We start from the raw sequence: 15,042 nt of genomic DNA, 5'->3' as shown, positions 1-15,042 counted from the left end.
CCGAGAGGTGTCTTTGACAGCTCACTCCCTTAGCTGGGAATGCACAACATTTATATATAATGTAAGGATAGTAAAGAGGGTATGGGTTAATACCCTGTGTCAGTTTACTTTTGCTATTACTTTTGGATACCATTTTCTAGTAGTATCAAAGCCAGGGAAGGTAAATTAAATATCTCCATCAGGGACAGGATCATTATGAGAGAGGCAATTTGTATCCTGATATAAAATGAATCGATTGTCTAAGTAGGCCCTCAAGTTAAATAGCTTTGATAAATCTAAGGTAGATTGTGCATGGATTGTACAATCAGAGTGTAAAGTGTGTGAGCAGAGTTATTAGTCCACTGGTAAGATCTTGTCATGGATACATGTAAGTTGTAATCACACATACAAAAGTTGATTATTACTTACGGTTTACTAAATCCCTTAGCTTCCAGCCAGGCTTTCACTTCTTCTGGGTCAGACTGGAAAGTTAATGGAACATGTACTTGCTGAGCTTTTTGTGCTACAAAATTCCGTTTAGGTGGTTGATTACTCGTGATTTTCTTTAAGAGTTCATCATTCACTTCATCCATGTGGTGAATTAACTCTGCAGAAATAAAATAAACACGTTGAGAACTATACAACAAGCCAATGGAAGAAAGCATTGTCACAGAATATATGATAGGCTGAAATTACAGGCCCATAATAAGAACTATAACATTGTAATGTGATCTTATATCAACTTTGCTGTTGACTTTCTTGCATCCAAAGTGTGAACTTTTTATTTGTTATCCATGCCTACCTATCAAAGCCATCTTTCCCTAAGGGCTCATTCTCACCACTTTCATTGGCCTGTGTTGCTTAACGCAGCCCCAGTGCAAGTACAAGGCAAACTGCCTTGTTTCTAATTGTCCCAGTTCATACTAATGTGCTGCATTGAAGTGTGCTGGTGGAAAATGGAAGTTGCATTTAAATGGAGCGCAACATGTTGCAATTTTCCAAAATGGTAATCACTGAAACTAAATGTGATAGATCTCTCATATAGGGGTATATACAACAATAAAAACGCTTTGATTTTAATAGTCACAGCACTCATTATCAAACAATGTGTCAAAAAAAAACTTTTTTAAAGGTCAACAAAAAAAAAAATTGCAAAACATGTAGAAAAAATATTGTTATATGTGCATGCAAAACTGTGATATGAATGGGCCCTAAAAGTAATTAAAACGTTCTTTGTGTGTAGAACTGCTCTTCAGCAGCATATCATTGCAAAGGTAGCAGCCCATTTCTTCTGGTGCTATGATCTGCAGCAGCAGAAAATGTAATCCAGCCTAAAGGTGATTGGCTGGCTGGGTGCTGAGCCTGTGAATTGTGTATGGCTGACTTATTTATTGTGTCCAGTGGGATTCATGTTGAGTGTTTGAACACAACATCAACAAACCTGCTGTCACTAAAGATCCTGAAGGGAAAGGGCAACTCCTGGTACATACAAAATTTGCATATCGGAAGCAATGCCTAATGGACAGTATATACAACCCCTGGCAAAAATTATGGAATCACCAGTCCCTGAGGATGTTCCTTCAGTTGTTTATTGTTGTAGAAAAAAAGCAGATCACAGACATGGCCAAAAACTAAAGGTATTTCAAATGGCAACTTTCTGGCTTTAAGAAACACTAAAAGAAATCAAGAAAAATAATTGTGGTGGCCAGTAACAGTTAGATTTATAGAACAAGCACAGAGAATAAATTATGGAATCACTCAATTCTGAGGAAAAAATTATGGAATCATGAAAAACAAACAAACAAAATAACACTCCAACACATCACTAGTACTTTGTTGCACCACCTCTGGCTTTTATAACTGCTTGCAGTCTCTGAGGCATCGACTTAATGAGTGATAAACAGTACTCTTCATCAATCTGTCTCCAGCCTTCTCAGATTGCTGTTGGCAAATCATCTTTGCAGGTTGGAGCCTTGTCATGGACCATTTTCTTTAACTTCCACCACAGATTTTCAATTGGATTGAGATCCGGACTGTTTGCAGGCCATGACATTGACCTTTTGTGTCTTCAAGGAATTTTTTCACAGTTTTTGCTCTATGGCAAGATGCATTATCATCTTGATAAATGATTTCATCATCCCCAAACATCCTTTCAATACATGGGATAAGAAAAGTGTCCAAAATTCCAATGTAAACCTGTGCATTTATTGAAGATTTAATGACAACCATCTCCTCAGTGCCTTTACCTGACATGCAGCCCCATATCATAATTGACTGTGGAAATTTGCATGTTTTCTTCAGACAGTCGTCTGCATAAATCTCATTGGAACGGCACCAAACAAAAGTTCCAGCATCATCACCTTGCCCAATGCAGATTCGAGATTCATCACTGAATGTGACTTTCATCCAATCATCCACAGTCCACGATTGCCTTTCCTCAGCCCATTGTAACCTTGTTTTTTGTGTTTAGGTGTTAGAGATGGCTTTCTTTTAGCTTTTCTGTATGTAAATCCCATTTCCTTTAGGCGGTTTCTTACAGTTCAGTCACAGATGTTGACTTCAGTTTCCTCCCATTTGTTCCTCATTTGTTTTGTTGTACATTTTCTGTTTTCAAGGCATATTGCTTTAAGTTTTCTGTCTTGACGCTTTGATGTCTTCCTTGGTCTACCAGTATGCTTGCCCTTTAACCACCTTCCCATGTTGTTTGTATTTGGTCCATGTTTTAGACACAGCCGACTGTGAACAACCAACATCTTGTGCAACACTGCGTGATGATTTACCCTCTTTACCTACATACTAACAAGCAGATTTAATCTGATACAGGTGTTAGTGTTTGTAATGAAAATTTACAGGGTGATTCCATAATTTTTTCCTCAGAGTTGAGTGATTCCATAATTTATTCCCTGTGCTTGTTCTATAAATCTAACTGTTACTGGCCGCCACAATTATTTTTCTTGATTTCTTTTAGTGTTTCTTAAAGCCAGAAAGTTGCCATTTGAAATGCCTTTAGTTTTTGGCCATGTCCGTGATCTGCTTTTTTTCTACAACAATAAACAACTGAAGGAGCATCCTCAGGGACTGGTGATTCCATAATTTTTCCCAGGGGTTGTACAATAGCTCTCAACCATTGGAGATATTTTCTATTTTTTAAACCAAATCACTCTTTTCTTCTTTCCTCCTGAGTTGTCCTTCTTTTAGGTCTGATGTATAGATCTCTGTAAAAAATACTATTAATCTACCAGAAATGTTATACTACACAAAACCTTTCATCTAACCATCTAAGTGGTTAGCACTTCCACAAGCACTAGGGTCGTCGGTTCGAATCCCAACCATGGCACTACCTGCCTGGAGTTTGCACGTTCTCCCTGTATCTGTGTGGGTTTCCTCTGAGTACTCCGGGTTTCCTCTCACACTCTAAAGACATGCTGGTAGGTTAATTGGCTCCTGTCTAAATAGGCCCTAGTATGTGTGTGTATAAATGTGAGTTAGGGACCTTAGATTGTAAGCCCCTTGAGGGCAGGGACTGATAAGAATGTATAATAAGTATGTAAAGGGTTGCCTAAATTGATTGTGCTATATAAGTACCTGTAATAAAATAACCTATTACAATTCGTGTATGCAATTATGGCATTTGTTATTTTGAAAAAGAAAAAAGTGGTGACAAGCACTTGTGGGATTTGGTCAATCATTTTTCTGCACATAGATTTTTTGTGGTCCACATAACTGCTAAGTGGTGACTCTCTTTTTTTCTCTCAGAAAGTTGGGAGGCACTGTATATGTATGTTAGTCTGCAGGGGATACAACCTTGCAGAAGTTAGCAAAACTCTCTATTTGTTGTTGATAAGTTTCTAACAAAAAACTTTAAATCCTTTTAGTCCGGGAGGCATGAAATACTACTGGTAAATATGTCTTCCAAAATGGGTTGGCTAAACGAAGGATACTTGGGTTAGCAGCAAAGGTATCAGGCTACAGGTCAAGTTGTGGTACAATAATGAAATGGTATGAATCAGGTCTTGTCAGAAACAGATAATACAGAACCAAACTGGAAAGCTTTCTATGTAATGAATCTGTGACAAATGTTTACTGTTCCTGCAAAAATGCAGAAACAAAGCAACATTTGTGCAGTACGACTGAGCCAGATGTCTCCTGCCTATATGGCCAACACTGGGACTACACCAGGGCTGGATTTCCCATTAGGCACTGTAGGCATGTGCCTACAGGCGGCCTTCCTAGAGGGACGCCTGTCTATACATGGCCAGATCTAGGGGAGTGCTGAAGTGGACTGCGCAGTCCGGACAGGAGAAGTGTCAGCAAGGTGAGAGCTGGGATAACATCGCTCCTACATACAGCAGATAACACAAGATCCTCTTACATCGGACGGTAAACGGCTTGCTTAACCGCCCCCTAGCTCCTCCAAGGACTGCTCATCTCCTGGAAATGTGGGTAGGGGACGGGTAATCAAGCCATGTACTGTGTGATGTAAGAGGATCCTGTGTTATCTGCTGTATGGAGAAGCGATGTTATCCCAGCTCTCTCCTTGCTGACACTTCTCCTGTCCGGACTTGCAACGGGCGCGGGTACAATGTTCATGGGGGGGCACAGAGAGCTATACCCTCTCACTACTATGATCGTGAAAACACCTGCACTACCACTAACAATAGTGTCTATGTGCAAACAAACTATAATGGGTGCTACTTACATTCATATGCATTTCCACACGTGGATGTAATGAAGTAAGAAACATTGTGGCACTCCCTATCAGTGAATAAATATGCGTCACTTTCTATAAATAATTCAATCAGTGCAAAAAATGAATTGTAATAAGTGCAGAAATAAACTTGCAAAATTACTCACTACTCTTGTAAGATTGGGGGGGAGGGCTGTTTGTGCTGGGAAGGGTAATAGGGGAGATTTGTGCTAGAAGGAGGAATGGGGGGGGGGGGGGCATATGTGTTGGGGGGCAGAATTGGGGAACATTTGTGCTAGTAGGGGAATAGGGGTGGAGCAGGGATTTGTGCTGTGCTGGGAAGGGTAATTTGGAGGGGGTTGTCCTAAGAGGATGAATTTGAGGGGATTTTTGCTAGGAGGGGGGATTTGTACTAGGAGGGGGATTTGGGGGGGGGGGGGTTGTGCTGGGTGAGGGGATTTGGGGTAGAGGATTTGTACTAGGAGGGAGGATTGGGGTAGAGGATTTGTACTAGGAGGGAGGATTGGGGGAGAGGATTTGTACTAGGAGGGGGATTTGGGGGGGGGGGATTTGTGCTGGGTGAGGGGATTTGGGGTAGAGGATTTGTACTAGGAGGAAGGATTGGGGGAGAGTATTTGTACTAGGAGGGGGGTTTGGGTGGAGAACTTACACTAGGAGGGGGGATTTGAGATGAGGGTTTATGCTAGAAGTGGGGTGGTTTTGGGGAGAGGGTTTATGCTAGGAGAGGATATTTGGGGGAGAGGATTTGTGCTAGGAGTGGGGATTTTGGGGGGAGAATTATTCTGGGAGTGGAGATTTGGAAGGAAAGAGGATGTGTGCTAGGAGTGGTGATTTAAGCTAGAAGGTAGGATTGGGGGGCAAAGATATGTGCTGAGAGGGGGATTTAGATTGTCCAGATGGGGGATTTTTGCATTTTTTGTTTGGGGAGAATTTTAACTTGCAGAAGTTTTTTGGGGTTTTTTTTGGAGTGGGGGGCGCTTCAGAATTCTCTGACTTTAGGCTCCCAAGATGTAAATCTGGCCCTGGACTACACACTTCCATGTTTGCTCAGCACTGTGAAAAAAGCACTTTATTACAAAACCAGAACTTGCTTTAGAATTTTAAAGTAAGTTCTTGCTTGCTTTAAAATTTTTGCTTTTGTTTTAGAATTTTATGTAAATGATACAGCCATACATTCTCTCTGGCACGCCGTTTGGCACAGTCTATGGTAGTCTCTTTGGTGGTCTGTATGATGCAGTCTCTCTTTAGCATTCTATATGGGTCAGTCTCTGTCAGAATCTCTTACAACTGAAGTGATCATCTATGGCAGGGACATGCAATTGGCGGACCTCCATCTGTTGCAGAACTACAAGTCCCATGAGGCATAGCAAAACTCTGACAGCCAAAAGCATGATACCCAGAGACAGAGGCATGATGGGACTTGTAGTTTTGCAACAGCTTAAGGTCAGCTAATTGCATATCCCTGATCTATGGTATTCTTTGTGGCATAGTCTTTGAGTCTCTCAGACAGTCCCCCCACATGGTGCTATCTTTGTGTATGGAGCAGTCTGTATTGTACAGTCTCTCTGGCAGCTCCACTGTTTGGTGCTATCGCTGTATAAATCAGTCTGTATGGTACAGTCTCTTTGCATGCCACTATCATTCTGTATGTAGCAGTCTCTCTGTAACATGGACAGTTACTAGCAGTCTGTAACCTAGCAGTCTCATGTAACACGGCAGTCTTTTTTTATTTTTATGATTGGCAGGGGTCAAAGGAGTTTTCTGGAGGGTTTTAAGTATATGGCTCACTGGTTAGATCAGGTTGTGGAATCAAAAGCAGGTAGGAAAGCCATTGCAAACACAGGGTGTAAATGTTAGGCCAGGTGTAGCTCAGTAGAATCAAAGCCTAACTTACTTTCTTTGGTGTTCTGACTGGTTGACCATCCAGTCATCTCACTTCCCCATTTATCTCCAGCATAACTACTTGGAAGCTTGAATGCAGGGCTAACGGGACTTCTTGGGTTTCCTTCTCGGTATTTGTTTCCACTCTAGAACAACATAAGCACATATGTATATTTACCAACAAAAACATGCATATTACACACTATAATATTACAATGACCACAATATTGAATGTCCTTATTCTCTAGCTATACAATTTTAAACTTTTTAAAATACATCATCCAGCTATTTTAAAATTTCAGATCTAAAAAGAACATATCTGAAAATTGGCTAAACCCTTTTAATTTTTTTTTTTATTTAGAAAAGCAGATGGTCAGCTGCTTGGATCAAGCCATCCGCACATGAGATCTTATTACAGTTATCTCTTATATATCCTATATAAGACTGGGGTAGGAGGGCATTTGTATTGTTGCCCTAAGGACAACTTCTGCCTTCTTCCTTAATAAATATATTATTACTTTGCCATATGGTCCATCTATCTGGCTTTCTTCCGTTGATACTACATCAAGAATGTTATATGGGACATAGCCTTCCTGCCCGATGGTGTTTCTCAGCTTCCACCACTGTTTGTTATCTTCCAGAATCTGTAAAAAAACATAAAAGATCACATTTAACACCTTAAATATACAGCAGCATCAACATTTTGGCCTGCAGTAATTTTGTCATCCTTTGAAATTTAAAGAAAATAATTAAATTCACAAAAGCAATCCTACCTCCAGCACTTCATCTTTCATTACTGACAATTCGTTGGCATTTCTGGCAGTGAAGTCGTAACGAATTTTGGCGCATTTCTGTGGCTGTGCAGGCAGTGGTGCTTCATAACTGTTTGAAAAGAAAGATGAAAGAAGACTATGATTAATAAACTTTCCTAAAGTTGATATGTTTTTAGGGCTACCTATAATTCCTGTCACAATTAATCATTATTAAAAAACATTGTTGGTATTAAACTTTAGTTTTGGGTAGAGTGGAACAGGCTTAAAGCGGTTCTAAACTCAAAAGGTTTTTTACCTTAATCCATTCATTCCCATCCCTAAACACGAGCCGCCCATAGCGTCGGCGGTAAAACGCTGCTATTTTTAGTGGTGTTTTACCGTCGGATTAGCGGTGCATTTCGGCCACTAGCGGGGTGCTTTTACCCCCCGCTAGCGGCCAAGAAAGGGTTAAAACCGCCCACAATGCGCCGCAATATCGGCGTTTTGCCGGCGGTATCCCAGTGCTGCCCCATTGATTTCAATGGGGAGCAGTGGTGGAGGAGCGGTAAACACACCGCTCCTTCACCGCTCCAAAGAAGCTGCTGGCAGGACTTTTCCTGACATCCTGCCAGTGCAGCACTCCAGTGTGAAAGCCCTGACTCCTCTCACTAATCTGACGCTGTATCAGCTGCAGCACGGCTCCTTTCCCTTCCTGGATTCACAGGAAACACTGAGAACAGCTAGAGCTATAGGCTTCTGTTGCTGTCAGCCAAAGTCCTGTAATGAGGGAGCAGGGGTGTGACTTACCAGTGCTGTGTGTGTCTATGAGCCCCCATAGCACACTACGCACTCAAGGGAGGAAGAAGGGGCAGACAGGGCTGGCAGGGGACAGCCAAAGAGGAGATAAGTTACTGCTCATGCAAGTAAAATCGTTTTTTTAAATAATTTTAGCAGAGCGTTTATTATCACTATTATCGCAAAGATACAGCGGCAAAGTGGTTTGTTCCCGCGAATCGCCGTATGGGTATGTCTGGAACTTTTACGGGCGATAGCAGGCGCGGTGGGGAACCCGATGCGCATGGCCGGCGGGCATGATCTTTGTCGGCCACGCACAATCACGGCACAAGAGCAGGTCTCCTTCTCTCCTGTTCTGTCAAAAACGTAATGATGTCAGAATCAGTTACTCCACCCGACGCATTTCTCCATAGAAGGCATCAACTGGGAATGGAGGCATGCCGTTATTACGTGTTTTTGTCATGCAGCCAGCTGGTTTGTTCCTTGGCTGTTTTTGCTATTTTTTATCCGTTTTTTGTTCCTGTTTTTTATGAAATTTATGTTTGCTATGAAACGCTTGTTGTGACTTTTTAAGTGACTCTGTAGTGAAATAAACCATTTTGAAGTTTATCTGCACTATGAAGCCTTCCTCCTTTTTTATCCCTCACTGAGTGGCTAACTTCCAGGACTATTGTTTGTGAGGAAACCCTGTTCATGGTGTCTTTATTCCTTGATCCTGGGATCCAAGTCTGGGAGAAAAGAGCACTTACATTTGGTCATTCAGGCTGGATGAGAGCGTATTTCCTGGATTAAAGAACAGATGAAAGCTATCGTTGCCGGTATGATCTCTATAACTTGAGGTCCAACTGATCTGGTAAGCGGCTTTAATGACATATCTCTTGACTGGAAGAATATTCAGGGTTTTGTCCAAGTGTTGAGAAGTCTGTTTATACTTACATTATCACGTATATGGACTTTGTTCTATATCATTATTGATCACAGGTCTCACGGTGTGATCACTGTTCACATGGACGCTTTGGGTTGCGTTTTGTCACTATTCATTTTTTAATTTTCTAATTTTAAAATAATTTTTTTATTCACCTGGATATATTTATTTCTGTTTCTACACAGTTATATATTCCCACCATCACATACTAGGATTTTTATTTTATTCCATAGCACAATTGATCACTGTTCACATGGACACTTCATGTTGCTTTTTTTGAATAACTTTATTGTTTTTACACACGTTTATTTGGTAACACATGGATATTTAGATGATTTATGGTTACATTGTTTCATACATGTTCACTGTTTGAATATTAGTGAATTAGTGGATGCGCGCTTGTTTTCTTTTGGATTATATATGTCTCCAGACCTAAACCCTATTGAGCATCTGTGGGGCATCCTCAAATGGAAGGTGGAGGAGCGCAAGGTCTCTAACATCCACCAGCTCTGTGATGTCATCATGGAGGAGTGGAAGAGGTCTACAGTGGCAACCTGTGAAGCTCTGGTGAACTCCGTGCCCAAGAACGTTAAGGCAGTGGTGGAAAAAAAGGCAGCCACACAAAATATTGACACTTTGGGCCCAATTTGGACATTTTCACTTAGGGGTGTACTCATTTTTGTTGCCAGCAGTTTGGCTGTGTGTTGAGTTAATTTGAGGGGACAGCAAATTTACATTGTTATACAAGCTGTACACTCACTACTTTACATTGTAGCAAAGTGTAATTTCTTCAGTGTTGTCACATAAAAAGATATAATAAAATGTTTACAAAAATGTGAGGATGTACTCACTTTTGTGAGATACTGTAAATGAGTGCTCTAAAATACCCTTGTGTAGAGTAAAACACTTACATATAAGATTTAGCATATACGATACAATGCCTTCAGGGCCATGACAATATAAGCTTTCAGTGTTGGTACAGTAGATTGGTTCTGGTACTTTTCAGTGCAAAGCACAAAACTAATAAAGTGATGCCCTACCCTAAGGCCGCTTTATGCTAACCTTTCCTTTAACCCTAACAATATCTCTCCCCGTAACCGTAACACTAACCCTCAAACTAATGCTACCAGTAACCATAGCTTATACTTCATACTAAGGCTAGGCATAAATGGGTTTTTATTTTCCTGGGGGATCGAAAATAAACACATGGATTCCCTTATTCACAAACGCAAGTTGGATGGAAGGAATCATCCCTGCTGTGCCATTGTATTCTGATAGCAGGGACTGTTAGAATACACTGATCAGCGTTTGACAGACATCAAGCATTAGATTGACTTCTGTCGAGCGGGAATGGCCAGGGGTTAAGATTTGGCCAGTTGCTGCTGAAAGGCTGAATTTCGATCAATCTATGGCCAGCTGTACTCTAACATTAAGTTTTCTGTAATACTAACCTTTCTATGTATACTTACCTTTGTGCTAGGATCCCCAGTGCCAAATGTTAAAATTCTAGCCCTGAAATTCCTAGTGCTGGAATCTACTGGTCTGGGTCGGGAACCAAAAAATTATTATTTAAGTATAGCAAATGCCTTTAAAGAGCTGTAAGAAAGCATGTGTTCTTAAACAAAAATATAGAGGGAAGCAGTTACACAAATCAAGCATTTAGAGACAATCCTGCTAAGAACCTCATGTAAAAATGCCCTCCTGCGCTAAAAAGCCAAAATGTATGAACTCAATAAGTGTGAGCTGTGCCAGCACTTTATGTGCTATTGTAACACAAATAAACCAACCAACCAGACAACAAAAATTAAGTGCAGCGCTCACTAGTGTTGAAAACCTAATAAATGCTCAGTAAACAAATAATCACCTTAGTGAAAAACATACATCAGTGCCATCACATCACAATAATTGATAAAAATGAAGTCCTACTTTTCAAAATTATACAATACTGTCCTTTTTACATTAGTAGCAAAAACTGCTTTATGCTGCACCTACAGGTAAGGCTATAATAAGACTATCCACATTTGTAGCGGCCGATGACGTCACCAACCAATAGGCAATATGCTCTAAATGGATGGCACACTGGAGTATGCTGTCCATTGAGAGCATTGTGCCGTGACTCCTGTGCGCATGCGTGGGGGGTGACCTCATCGCAGCCCGGCCATTCAAATGGCCGGAGAGCGCAAACCCGGAGGGAAGAAGAGGTGAAGATGAAAGCGCTGACAGTGGTGATAATGTGTCACTGGAGGGCTTTCTTTTAAGGTATGTCTGTCATAATCAGCTAGTATGCAGAGCATAATAGCACATTATGATGTAAACTGCCTGGGGCAATTTTTTTTTTTTTTGTTTTGGACTTTACTACCACTTTAAATGTGACCCAAAAGTATGCGGTGTGCTCTTCAGTGCTCAAACTTGATATACGGTTCCACATGGATCCTGCGTGGAAAATGTTGGCACACACCACCACTTTGTGTTCCTTTCTCATTTTAATAATAAGATGGACTCTCCCTTTGCATGGTGGGACCTGGCTGCCTTAGATCCATACTGTGCCTTTCCCCTTTAAAGGAATATATGTAATAGTGCCACCTAGTCTTTTCAACTGCACAGTAGGTCCTGTTAGCACTCCTTCCCTTTAAAGGATGGCTGCAATAACACCACTCCATCTAGGCCTATGACAAAGTCTTGATGACTAAACATATCAGGTGGAGCTTGATGACGCGATCTACAGTGTGACCAGAAAATACTGTATGAGCTGCTGAGAACACTGAAGGAGAAAGAGCTCTGGATGAGATTTTATCTTTATGCATAGGTTTAGTGCACCGTTTTTATGTGAGTGTATCTTTTACCCTTAAAAATAATTTTAAACAGAGAGCACTATTAGTTTTTATTTTATCTTTGGAGAATATATATGTGCCTACCTGTGGAGTGGAGGAGACAGTGTGCTGTTATTGCAGCCATCCTTTAAAGGGAAAGAATGCTAACAAGACCTGCTGTGCAGTGGAGGAGACCAGGTGGTGCAATTACATATATCCCTTTAAAGGGTAAAGGCGCAGTATGGACCTATGGTAATCAGGTCCCACCGTGCAAGGTGACAATCCACCCTATGGAAAAGGAACATGAAGTGGTGGTGTGTGCCATTATTTTCCATGCAGGATCCATGTGGAACAATATATCAAGATTGAGCATTGAAGCGCACATTGCATACTTTTGGTCACATTTTATAAAGAGACAGTATTGTAAAATTTTGAAAAGTAAGACTTTTATGATTGCTATTTATTATTGAGACTTGATGGCATTGATGTACAGACATACCCCACTTTTAAGTACACAATGGGGTTTATTTACTAAAGCTAGAAAGTGCAAAATCAGGCTCACTTCTGCATAGAAACCAATGAGCTAACCCCAGCTTGTTCAATTAAGCTTTGGTAATAAAACCTGGAAGCTCATTGGTTTCTATGCAGCAGTGAGCCTGATTTTGCACTTTCTAGCTTTAGTAAATAAACCCCATTGCGTACTTAAAAGTGGGGTATGCCTGTATGTTTTTCACTAAAGTGATTATTTGTTTATTGAGTATATATTAGATTTTCAACACTACTGAGCATGGCACTTCATTTTTGTTAGTTTGGTCTTCTGCTAAAAACATTGTGACCTCTGCCAGCCAAGTGTGAGAAAGCTTTTATGTGTGTAAAAAAAGGTTACCTGGGCTAAGAGTCTATGTCTGATTCACTTTACAATAGAACTGTAAGGTTTTTTGTTTTTGTTTTTTGCTATCTGTGTCCCATTAGGAGGATATACCTTCACTTCTTATCCCATAGCAGTGGAAGGAAATCCCTCCAAAGTAAGGGAAATCCCTGGAAGTCACCAGAATAAATGTCCCCATTGGAAGATTTCCCATGTATTCTTGTTCTGGTGACCATTCAAAATAAGAGATTTTCTCTCACTTTTACTTTTGGTGATAATGGCCACCAGAACAATTAGAGAGGGTGAATCTCCCTAAGAGACACAAACAACAATAAAAGCCAGACATGTTCTAACCCATCTCCACTCTATCCAAAACAAAAAAGAAAACTTTTTCCTCACAGTTATTCTTTAACCTCAGCAATACCCACTTGGTAATTTTAGGGCCTGTGTTGTATTCTGGCTTAATTTCAGGCTGAATTTGTAAAGGTTGCTGTCTGAAAGATGGAGTCCGATAAGGATTTGTACTTGGAGGAGAAGCCTGGAAGACACAAATTAGACATTTAAATTACATTCAGTGTGACACTTATGACTTTATATGGGTTATCAATAGCTACACCTGATACCAAGTCCACACTTTAATAGGACAGTAGGCCATATCAACCATTAAACAGTTGCCTTTCATTGTTCTAACTCTGGAGTCTCCAAACTTTTTAACAAACGGAGTGTTTACTGTCCTTCAAACTTTAGGGGGTTTGAAGTGTGGTCATTGGGAGTAGAAATAGCCCGAGCTTCAGTGGGATTAAACAATGCTTCAATGCCTACTGGTTGTTAGTGGGAGCAAGAAAATTACTTAGCACCTGTGGTCAGTGGGAGGAGGTTTAGTGCCCCAACATTGGTGTCAATGGGAGCAATAGTACCCCATCATTGGTGTCAATGGGAGGAATAGTGCCTTATAATTGGTGTCAATGGGGAGAAAAGTGCACATCTTTGATATTAGTGGAAGGAATAGTGCCCCATCGTTGGTGTCAGTGGGAGGAACAGTGCCCCAGCTTCAGTGGGAGTAAACAATGCTTCAATGTCTGCTGGTGGTCAGTGGGAGTAAGAAAAATTACATAGTGCCTGTGGCAGTAAGAGGAATAGTGCCCCATCATTGGCGTCAGTGAGAGGAGTAGTGCCCCATTATTGATGTCATTGAGAGGAATAATGCCCCATCATGGGTGTCAGTGGGAGGAATAGTGCCACATCTTTGGTGTCAGTGGGAGAAATAGTGCTTCATCACTGGTGTCAGTGGGAGGAATAGTATTTTATTGTTTATATCAGTGGGAGGAATAGTATTTCATTGTTTATATCAGTGGGAGGAATTATGCCCCACTGTTGGTGTCAGTGGAAGCAATAGTGTTCCATTTTTAGTGTCAGTGGAAGAAATTGTGCTCTATTGTTGGTGTCAGAGGAAGGAATCATGCCCCATTGTGGGTGTCTGTGGAAGGAATAGTGCCTCATTACTGGTGTCAGTAGGGGGAATATTGCACCAAGGGCCAAGTAAATGCAAGCAAAGGGCAGCAGTTTGGAGGTGACTGTTCTAATTGGCTGCTAAAGGTTACTTTACATTTTGCATTATCATGATTTTTTATAGATTCATTCCAGTATGTATATAGGTGCATTTGTGAAATGTAACGTGTGTTTGTTTGTTTTCTTAAATACATGCTAATGATCTTAACTTACTAAAACATGCTTCACTTGAGTGCATGATCCATAAGAGAGGACCACACCCAGTGGCTTGGGAGCCACAGGTTCATCTCAGAAGGCTTTGGTGTAAGTTGTGTTATTTCTTATATAGTGCTCAGCTGTGAAGCATATACCTGCTTAAACTATATCTAAACCCAAGAACAAAAATGTGTGTGTGTGTATATATATATATATATATATATATATATATATATATATATATATATATATATATATTTATATATATACAGTATATAAGAAGGCCAGTATGGTGGTCTGAATTTATGGGAGGAGACTGGGGGGGTATTTAAGCAGCTGGCTCACCTGCATTCCTTGTCGGTTCCAGTGCTTGATACCCTCCCACCCATTCCCCTTTTCAGGGCACTTCCTTGAACATCCCTCTTCTACAATCATCCATTACTTATCTTGGGTATGCCCCCTTTTTTGGCATACCGACCAGCTGACCAGGGCACACCTCAGGTCTGTGTTATGTTGTGAGTCTTGTGGCGTCTTTATGTGGTTTCATGTCTGTCTCGGTTGGAGGGCTCCAACCATAAATACCGTATCTCACAAAAGTGAGTACACCCCTCACATTTTTG

At 40.8% G+C, this 15,042-nt stretch overlaps 1 protein-coding gene across 3 annotated transcripts in view; it reads right to left on the bottom strand.

Moving 5' to 3' along the window:
* EPS8L2 (EPS8 signaling adaptor L2) overlaps positions 1–15,042 on the bottom strand; it is a 273,304-nt gene that overhangs the window by 22,322 nt on the left and 235,940 nt on the right. For all 3 annotated transcript variants that reach the window (XM_073604930.1, XM_073604932.1, XM_073604931.1), the window contains 5 exons: positions 13,147–13,256; positions 7,342–7,450; positions 7,087–7,212; positions 6,582–6,714; positions 409–586 (listed from right to left, as the gene is read on the bottom strand). In XM_073604930.1, coding sequence (XP_073461031.1) covers positions 409–586; positions 6,582–6,714; positions 7,087–7,212; positions 7,342–7,450; positions 13,147–13,256 — 656 coding nt within the window. The remainder of the gene's footprint in view (positions 1–408; positions 587–6,581; positions 6,715–7,086; positions 7,213–7,341; positions 7,451–13,146; positions 13,257–15,042) is intronic.

Source organism: Aquarana catesbeiana, linkage group LG11, assembly GCF_042186555.1.
Source record: "Aquarana catesbeiana isolate 2022-GZ linkage group LG11, ASM4218655v1, whole genome shotgun sequence".
Lineage (NCBI taxonomy): Eukaryota > Metazoa > Chordata > Amphibia > Anura > Ranidae > Aquarana > Aquarana catesbeiana.
The sequence above is the reverse complement of the archived record's forward strand: the minus strand, read 5'-3'. Positions and strand labels throughout refer to the sequence as shown.